Source organism: Taudactylus pleione, unplaced genomic scaffold, assembly GCF_031769625.1.
Source record: "Taudactylus pleione unplaced genomic scaffold, aTauple2 ptg001536l, whole genome shotgun sequence".
Classification (NCBI taxonomy): Eukaryota; Metazoa; Chordata; class Amphibia; order Anura; family Myobatrachidae; genus Taudactylus; species Taudactylus pleione.
Genome location: NW_028285933.1, coordinates 1,205,096 through 1,215,992, shown reverse-complemented (window position 1 = coordinate 1,215,992; position 10,897 = coordinate 1,205,096). Strand labels below are relative to the sequence as shown.

Sequence of the window (10,897 nt, the reverse complement as noted above, 5' to 3'; positions counted from 1 at the left end):
CCAGCTGCAAGCCCTAATGAGCCTGTTACTAGGCTGAAAGGCCCAAAACCTGGAATGGCCTGTGGATGGAGCCCTCCCTATCCTCACATCCACACCCCCAGGACTCAAACTGGCTTTTCTGTAAAGCCAACATTTCTATTCTGTTTTTCCCAAACAGACTTCTCCTGGGGGTTTCAGAACACATATGACAGGAACATAGGACATACATAGAAGCCATTTCACACTTCGCCAGTGCTTTTATCACAATATATATATAATATATATATATATATATATATATATATATTTTATTTATTTATTTTTAATCTATCTTTCTCATATCTATATATCCATTTCTTATCTATCTCATATGTATCTATTTAATATCTATCTATCTCACATCTATATATTTAATATCTATCTATCTCATATCTATCTATCTCATATCTATGTATTTAATATCTATCTATCTATCTCATATCTATACATCTAATATCTATTTATCTATCTCATATCTATCAATCTTTATTCTATCTATCTCGTATCCATCTATCTCATATCTATGAAATATAGATCTATCTTATATCTAGCTATCTATATATCTATCTATTTATCTCATATCTATCTATCTATCTATCTATCTATCTATCTATCTATCTATCTATATATCTATCTATTTATCTCATCTTTATATATGTCTATCTATCTCATATCGATATATCTATCTCATATCTATCTATTTACCTCATATCTACCTATCTATGTCATATAAAGCTGTCTATCTCATATCTATCTTTTTATCTATCTATCTCATGTCTCTTTATCTCATATCTATCTATATATATATATATATATATATCATGTCTATCTCCATCTCTCTATCTCATATCTATCTATACATCTCATTTCTATCTTTCTACTTATCTCTTATCTATCTATATATCTATATATCTCATATCTTTCTATCTATCTATCTCATATCTATCTGATATCTTTCTATCTATCTATCTATCTATTTATCTATCTATCTCTCTATCTCATGCAGTGGTGTAACTTCATCCCAGGTGCCCGGAGGAAAGATAAATGTTGGTGCCCCCCCAAAAAAAATTTAAATGTACCACCCCCCCAGCACCTAAGCCAGCCCCAGCTGCCGCCCCCCCATGCAGTTCCTTTTACACTATGCCCCCAGTAGTGGTCCCCCTATGCAGTACCTCCAGTAGTGAGCCCCCGGTAGTTGCCCCCCGGTAGTTGCCCCCAGTAGTGAGCCCCCTGTAGTTGCCCCCAGTAGTGAGCCCCCTGTAGTTGCCCCCAGTAGTGAGCCCCCTGTAGTTGCCCCCAGTAGTGAGCCCCCTGTAGTGAGCCCCCTGTAGTTGCCCCCTGTAGTGAGCCCCCAGTAGTGAGTTCACAGTAGTGATCCCCCTGTAGTGATCCCCCTGTGGTTGCCCCCAGTAGTTGCACCCAGTAGTGAGCCCCCAGTAGTGAGCCCCCTGTAGTTGCACCCAGTAGTGAGCCCCCTGTAGTTGCCCCCTGTAGTTGCCCCCTGTAGTGAGCCCCCTGTAGTGAGCCCCCTGTAGTGAGCCCCCTGTAGTTGCCCCCAGTAGTGAGCCCCCTGTAGTTGCCCCCAGTAGTGAGCCCCCAGTAGTGAGCCCCCAGTAGTGAGCCCCCTGTCGTGAGCCCCCTGTAGTTAACTCCAGTAGTGAGCCCCCTGTAGTTGCCCCGAGTAGTGAGCCCCCTGTAGTTGCACCCAGTAGTGAGCCCCCCCCCATTGTGCGCACACACAAAAAAAACAACAAACACTTACCTTTATCCCCGCTCATGACATCACTCCCATAATGCACTGTGGGACCCGGAAGACGGAGTGAGCTCCGTCCTCCGGTTGCTGCCGGGGGTTTGAATAGGAGCCGGGCTCCCGCCGGTAACACACTCAGCGGGTGCCTGGCAAATGGAGGGTGCAGGTGGTGCGACCGCACCCCCTGTTCCCTCCGTAGTTACGCCAATGCAGCTCCCGGGGACAATAGAGCCAGGTGCCCCCTTCAGGGCTTGCGCCCGGCAGCAAATGACTCCATTGTCTCCGGGAGTTCCGCCACTGATCTCATGTCTATCTTTCTATCTCATATCTATCTATCTATCTATCTATCTATCTCATAGCTATCTATCTATCTATCTATCTATCTATCTGTCTATCTCATATCAATCTATCTATCTCATATCTATCTATCTATCTATCTCATATCTATATATCTCATATCTATCTATCTCATATCTATCACATATCTATCTTTCTCATACATATCGATCTACAGTATATATTTATCTATCTCATACCTGTATATCTACCTATCTATCTCATATATAGATATCTATCTATATCATATCTATCAATCTATCTATCTATCTATCTCATATCTATCAATATATCTATCTCATATAGGACCTCATTCATAGGTGATCGTTAGATGCAAGCAGTCGCTCTGAATGAGGGCGGCCGCTTGCATCTTGTAGTGCCACCTCTTGGTCGATCGCTAAGCTGTGGGTTACCACCCACAGCTCTAGTGACCGACCAGGGTGATGGTCGCAATGGTCAAGACCATCGCGACCATCGGGGCTTGAGACGAAACCCTAAGGTTGGGTCTTGGCACTCGCAAGCCCCAGGGAGCTTCCTGCTCTGATCGAGCAGGAAGCTCCCCACTGACATCACTGCTGATGTCAGAGGAGCTGCCCCCAAATGGCAGGCATTCGTTTGGATGGCCACGCCCCCTGCCCACCTCCCTCCCATCGACAGTTCGCCCCCTTTGGTGCGAGAACCCTAGCGATGGAGCGCCCGTCGCTAGCTGGGTCTCACGCATGCGCACATCGGAGCTGGCTCCGACGCGCACATGCCCAGTGGGGGAACATCGACCCGGTTGCAAGCTATCAATGTTTGCGACCGGGTCTGAATGACCCCCATAGTATCTATATGTCTATCTACTGTATCTATCTCATATCAATCTATCAATCTAATATCTATCTAACTATCTATCTCATATCTTTATATCTACCTATGTATCTCATATCTATATATCTATATATATCATGTCTATCAATCTATCTATCTCATAATTATCAATATATTTATCTCATACAGTATATGAGATAAATATCTGTCTATCTGTATATCTATCTATCACATATCTATCTCATATCTATATATCTATTTCTTATCTATCTATCTCATATCTACCTAGCTATCTATCTATATTATATTTATCAACCTATGTCAAATCTATCTATCTCATATCTTTCTATCTATCTACATTGTAATTTTGTCCTCATTCATTTTGTATTGCCTTTTCCAATTGTGTCCCATCTGTCCACTTTAATCATTTGTTTATAAACTAATTCCTGCACCCACTACTCACATACTGTACCTCTCCTTTATATATCACTTTTGGAGCTGTGCTCATACATTAGCAGCACTGTTCTTTACATGTATTTTTGAACATTTAACAACTTTAATCCACACTGACTCTATATCGCACAGCCTCCACATCGCACAGCCTCCACATCGCACAGCCTCCACATCGCACAGCCTCCACATCACACAGCCTCCACATCACACTGCCTCCACATCACACTGCCTCCACATCACACTGTCTCTACATCACACTGTCTCTACATCACACAGCCTCCACATCACACTGACTCTATATCTCACAGCCTCCACTCCAGTTTACATCTCACTTATTACCTTGTCCACAGCATGAACACACTTACTTCACACAACCCCCATATTCTATGTCCACATAATCCTCTACCTTATCCGTCCCTCTCTTCCCCCTCCTGTTTCCTCCACTTGCTGTTCTTCCTTTTTTTCTCTCATCAGTCTGCTTCCAACCCTCTGCTTCTTTCCCCCACCTCTCCTATACCTCCACTCTCAACCACCTCCCTCCATGGTCTTGTTACCCCACTACTAAGCCCCATTCCCTCCTCGTTCTGTCTGTCACCTCCAGGGCTGCCAAGAGAAATTCTGGGCCCGGGTACTGCAACATCCTGTGGGACCACATCATGTATGGCTGCACCCATTTGTGAGTGGGTCTAGCATGTGAGATGCACCCACTCACAGGAGCATGGCATAGCACCCAGCAGCTGGGACTAAAGTAGTCACTACTGTATTAGGATGGCAGGACAGTCCCATAATAGCTGCATTTCTTGTCAGGCTGTATATAGATGCTAAAATGTAACACACAAATTAAAGTGCTTCTACTTTACTTTGTACATCTCTCATGTAAATAACACAAACAATCTATTTTCTATCATAGAGATAGATGTATGAAGGACTTAATTTTTACATAACATCAGGTCGTCTTATACACACACATTCTGCAGCACATATCCTAACCCACTGCTCCATGCTCCTTCTTCACTATCTACCCCTCTGTGTCGCCCCTGTCTGTCTGCCCTTCCCCTTTAGAATGTAAGCTCTCACGAGCAGGGCCCTCATCCTCACGTGCTTCTCCTCCCCCTACTTATAGTATAATTTACTCCTAACTCCCTACAATGGCACCTACCACCTGGTTGCTCATGTCCTGCTGCTTGTGTTTTGCAGCTGAGTTTATAACCTTGTCCTTGTCCTGCATTGTTTTGTATTACTATTAACTGTTTTTCTTGTGTGCTCATTTATGTACTGTGTAAGGCGCTGCGGAACCTTTGTGGCGCCATATAAATAAAGGATAATAATAATAATAATAATAATAATAATAATAATAATAATAATAATCTATATCATATCTATCTATCTCATATCTGTCTCTATCTATCTATCTGTCTATCTATCTATCTATCTATCTATCTATCTATCTATCTGTCTCTGTCTGTCTGTCTTATCTATCTATCAACTCATCTATCTATCTATCTATCTCATATCTATCTATCTATCTATCTATCTATCTATCTATCTATCTATCTATCTATCTATCTAATCTATCTATCTCATATCTACCTATCTATCTGTCATGTCTATCTATCTATCTATCTATCTATCTATCTATCTAATCTATCTATCTACCTGTCTCATATCTATCTATCATCTCATATCTATCTATCTATCTATCTATCTATCTATCTATCTATCTATCTATCTATCTATCTATCTATCTATCTATCTATCTGTCATGTCTATCTGTCTGTCATGTCTATCTATCTGTCTCTGTCTGTCATATCTATCTATCAACTCATCTATCAATCTATCTATATGTCATGTCTATCTATCTATCTATCTATCTATCTATCTGTCTGTCTATTGGTCTCTGGGCCTGATTCAGACCCGCTCGCGAGCGCTGAGCGCTCGCAAGTGGGTCGATGTTAGCCCAGTGCTAATGCGCACGACGGAGGGAGCTCCGTCGTGCGCATGCGCGAGACCCGAATAGCGACGACCAAGCCGTCGCTATGGGTCTCGCACCAAAGAGGGCATGCTGTCGATGGTGAGTGACAGCACGCCCCCTTTGGTGGGCGTGCCGGGGGAGTGGCTGCCCAGATGGAGGCGTTCCCATGGGAACGCCTACCATCTGGGGCCGACCCCACTGACATCACTAGTGATGTCAGTGGGAGTGTTTTCGGCTCTGATAGAGCTCCAGGGCTTGCGGCAACGAGACCCTACCACAAGGGTCTCGTCACAAGCCTGATGGTCGCGATGGTCTTGACCATCGCGACCATCATCATGGACACTCGCATAAGCTGTGGGTGGTAACCCACAGCTATGCGAGCGTCCAGGAGGACGCGCAAAAAAAAACAAAAAACGCCCTGATTCAGAGCGTCCAGCTCTGAATCAGGCCCTCTGTCTGTCATATCTATCTATCAACTCATCTATCATCTATCTCATATATGTATTGTATATCTATCTAATCTGGACTGATATATATATATAAGATTCATAAGGTTGGCACTCCCTCTAATGCACAACTTGACTGAGGTGCCAGCAATAAAGTTCAACAATAACACACATCCATTAGCAGCGGCACTCATGGGATTTCCAGGTAGAAATAAAGGCACACATGGTGAATTACACTATGTGTGCCTTTATTTATACCTGGAAATCCGATGAGTGCCGCTGCTAATGGATGTGTATATATATGTAACACCTCTGAATGGCACTAGATATACCCATAGGTGGATTTAGACATGCCCTTTGGGTGGATCATAATCCCACTGAAACTACTTGTCAAAAGTAGGTGAATGTGGTTACATGGTTTATCACTGAGTCACCAGGACAGGGGTTATCTGAGCTGGCGTTAGCTGCCAGGGGCCAACTTAGTAAATCTGGCAGCCTAGCAGCCCCTATATAAAGCTGTGGCAGCTTATTCTGTGGTGGTAATATGTGCCACAATCCCTCCATGGTATATCCAGGGGATCCTTAATTATTGCAGGTAACCCTCAAATAACACATTTTTTCTGGGTATATCTCGCACATATTTTTTGATAAATAGGCCTCACAGGGATGTCAGTGGCAAACGCAGGATTTCTAGAGGGGATTTCCAAATGCTTGATTTTAGAGCAAGTGTAGCCAGTCCATGAAGAGGCCTAAATTAGTCCTTATCCAGTTTTAATATGTGTTATACAATGTGTATTGTGTGTCATAATTTCAGCATATACAGGATCACAGTAATACCTCTTTTCCACCAAAAACCCAGGTCCGACCCGGGTTTTTGGACATGGTTCCAACCCTGGTCAGACCCAGGTCAGACCCATTTACACTGCACCTTTGATCTGGGTTAATCCCAGGTCAGCCCTGTTCACACTGAACTCAGGTCTGCCCTGCTAAACCTGTGAGGTCATAAAAAGTGGGAGGTGAATGCCCCACAACCACCAATCAGCTCATTTTAGGCATGACCCAGGTCAGATAACCCGGGTTGAACCGTTTACATTGCACCATTACCCAGGTCCATCCTGGGTCCAACCCTGGTAGCTACCTGGGTTGGATTGCTGGGTCACTTGACCCAGGTTATTTTTCAGGGACCCTTTTACCTGAGCTGCGACCCGGGTAGACCCAGCAAAAACCCAGGTTTTTGCTCTGGTGTAAAAGGGGTATAAGTAATTGTATGCGGCAGTAGGGCCATCCTGTCTGAGCTGAGTGTTTTTATTTTAGATGTGGGCACCATTCCAGAGCATGGGGGCAAGTCTGGGAGTTGGGAGGAGCGTCAGAAGAACCAAGCACTGCCCTGGACATATATGTACATATTGGGCTCTATAGCAGTGCATCCCTAACAGTGCATGTTTTCCAGATCTCCTAGTTGGTGCACAGGTTATTTATTACAAGCTGATACATGTTAAAAGATCCACAGGTGGGGCTAATTATTTCATTTGTGATACTGAGAAGAACATGCAGCACTAGTAACATTCTATTATATTACTATTTCTACTGTGGTCATGGTATGTGCTGGGGAGGGGGGTTTCCAGGCATAGTGAAACCCCCCTGCTTTTGCCTATGGATGTAAATGTCTCCAGGAAATGCTCCTGTTCTTTATTTTACATTTTGTACCTGTTTCTGACTTTAAATTAGACTAAGAGCCTGATTCACTACCGATCGCAACTGCAATTGCAATAGAGGTTACGCACACAGGGCCTGATTCTGGCCTGCTCGCGAGCGCTGAGCACTCACAAGCGGGTCAATGGTGCACAAGTGCGCATGCGCACGACGGAGGGAGCTCCATCGTGCGCATGCGCGAGACCCAGCGAGCGACGGGGAATCCGTTGTTCGGGGTCTCGCACCAAAGGGGGCGTGCTGTTGATGGTGAGAGATAGCACTCCCCCTTTGGTGGGCGTGCTGGTGGCGTGGCTGCCAGACGGAGGCGTTCCCATGGGAACGCCTGCCGTCTGGGTCCGGCCCCACTGACATCACTAGTGATGTCAGTGGGAGTGATTTTGTCTCTGATAGAGCCAAAATCACTCCTGGGCTTGCGGCAGCGAGACCCTACCGCAGGGTCTCGTCGCAAGCCCGATGGTCGCGATAGTCTTGACCATCGCGACCATCTTTTTGGCCGCTCGCATATGCTGTGGGTGGTCACCCACAGCTATGCGAGCGGCCAGGAGGCTGCTCCATTTTCAGGTAGGAGGGCCCTGATTCAGAGCGAGCACTCTGGACAGAGCGTCCGGCTCTGAATCAGGCCCACAGTTCAACTGCGATAGTATACTAATCCATTGCGGTCGCTATGCTGCCACAGCACACCATAAGGATGCCCCTTTACCTTACACACATCCGTAATGTTTAGAATGACTTCAAAACCATCGGTACCATCGCAGCCTCACACACACTTGTACAAGCTCTGACCTTACTCAGAAATTTCTAACCTCATTGCACGCTATGTGTATGTTTACGCACACCCCTGCAATGGCGTTAAAACGCACTGGTATGCCTGCGTTTTGCCGACCACCCCCCTGTCACCGCCCACAAATGGTACTTCCTGTCAGTCACTCTGCGCTGGGTCTGCATGGTCACTGTCATTGCAGTCGCGATCACAGTGGCTGGTTCACGCACTGCGATGTATACACATGCCAGTACGCAACAATCGGCCGATATATGCGTGCATATTAGCAAATGCGATCCTTCCTGAATCGGGCGCACAGTCTCACAATTTTATTTAAACTATCAGCAATTTTTCCACCCTCTAAGTCACTATTAAACCACCCCTGTCTTCACCAAAACGTGTCACTCTGCTCCCTTCTCAGCGAATAGAGAGGCTGTATTGGTCAGCGCAGACAGCGGCGGTCTCTGATGAGTGCGGGCATCGGGGCGCTATGAAATGAATGACCTGCAGCTGCTTCGCTTCTGATCAGGATAAAGTGCTACAAAGATCGCTGAACACGCTGTGAGGTCACTGACATGTTTATACACTGTATACAGTAAGTTGGGTGATAAAACACATCCCAGAGATCGTGTATGTACTGTGGGCCTGAGTCAGCAAGGATCGCTATTGCGATCACAGCTCCGTAATTGCACGCAGGTCTGCTGCAAAATATGCTAATGATTGCAATCGCAATGCCATCGCACTGCCAACATAGAGACGCCCACTGCCTCCCACTACCGATATCTCACATCCATAATACATCGCAATCCTTCACAAACATCGGAAACATCGAGTACCATGGGTCCCTCACGCAGAATTACAGCAGCCCTGACCTTACTCAGGAATCACTAACCTCGTTGCATGTGGTGACAGCTCACGCTACGTATGCCATCGCAGTGGCTATTTTATGCACGCCCCTGTAACAGCATTCAAGCACACTGTCACGCCTGCGTTTCGCCTACCACCCCCAATCACCACCCAAACGCTCACTTCCTGTCAATCACTCTGTGATGGGTTAGCATAGTCTCTGCGATCGCATCACAATCACAGTGGAGCCTTCGCGCACGTGCATTGAGATGCATGCGCAGTATGCAACAATCGCCCATCTACGTACGTAATCGCAATAGCGATCCTTGCTGAATCAGGTCCTGTGAATGTACTGTATATACACTTTGTATACATACATGTAGTTAGATGAGACATGGACACTCATTCACACGTGTAGCGCAGGACCACCCATGCAGTAATGCAGCCCTAGTACATGTGTGTACTGAATATCTTTGGAATATCTGGGCAGCTTGAGGTAGAGATATGGACATTATAAGCTCAGGTGATACAACCTCAGATATATAACTGTAACTCATCTCTAATCTACAGGATACAACATGTCTGATTACAACATCCGGCTGTACAAGGACTCCGACTATGAGACGGTGAGGGACTTGTTTGCCCAGGGCACCCTAGAACACACTCAAGTAGCCTTCGAGCATGCCCTCTCCCTGCCACGTATTTGGTCACTGCTATTAGTTGCCTTCTTCTTTCCCCTTCTCACCATTGGGTCCATCGCTTTCTCCTTTGTACTTGTGTTCTCAGCCTTTCTCATCCTCTGGTTGGGCACAAGAAACCTCTACGATTCCTATGTCAGACATGCTCTTACCAATGACATGTTGGATATCCAGAAGTTCTACCTGCAGAGAGATGGCTACTGCTTCTGGGTGGCCGAGTCAGCCGGAGAAGTAGTAGGAATGGTGGTGGCTATGCCGTCATCACACCCTGGGGGAGACAACCATACTGAACTAAGGAGGATGTCAGTGGCCAAAAGTCACAGAGGCAGAGGAATCGCCAAAGCCCTCTGCAGGACAGTCATTGACTTTGCCCGTGATCGCGGTTGCAGTGCGGTAATCTTAGAGACAACATTGGGTCACCGGGCTGCTCATGGATTGTACAGGAGTATGGGCTTCAAGTGGCAACATTCACATTGTCCGAAACACCATTTGGCGAAAGTTGTAGATTTTAAGTTCCTTTTCTATAAGTACAACATTCCAATACTGAGAGAATAATGCCCTAATGAGAATCTATGGCCCCATCCGTGAGCTGTCTTCTGTACAGTCAAAGGGTCAATCTATGGGACTCGTTCAGAGTTGCAGGCAAATTGTTCGCCATTGCTCTCACACTGCGTACACAATGCTAAATGCAAATATTTGCCCACATGCAAAGTTACACGCATCCATCCATTAGCTTCCATCATCATCATGGCCATTCAGCCGCATGTAGTGAGGTAACTGGGACACTAATGACTCGGAATTGTCCCTAGATGAGTAACTTCGGCCATGTAGCACACACAGGGGGTCATTCAGACCCGGTCGTTAGTGCCGATGCGCTCTGACCGGGTCGATGGCCCTCCACAGAGCATGCGCCATCGTGCGCATGCGTGAGACCTGCTACGACCGACAGCGCCGGTCGTAGCGGGTCTCGATCCAAAGGGGGCGAGCTGTCGATGTTGATTGACAGCTCGCCCCGTTTGGAAGGCGGGCCGGGGGGGTGGCAGCCCAAACGGAGGCATTCCAATGGGAACGCCTACCATTTGGGGGAGAGCCAGA

General features: G+C 46.1%; 1 protein-coding gene across 1 annotated transcript; it reads left to right on the top strand.

Moving 5' to 3' along the window:
- Positions 1–9,682: 9,682 nt before the first annotated feature.
- LOC148442414 (putative N-acetyltransferase camello) lies at positions 9,683–10,357 on the top strand. The gene has a single exon (XM_088463972.1). The coding sequence runs from the start codon at positions 9,683–9,685 to the stop codon at positions 10,355–10,357; it is 675 nt and encodes a 224-aa protein (XP_088320098.1).
- The last annotated feature ends 540 nt before the right edge of the window (positions 10,358–10,897 follow it).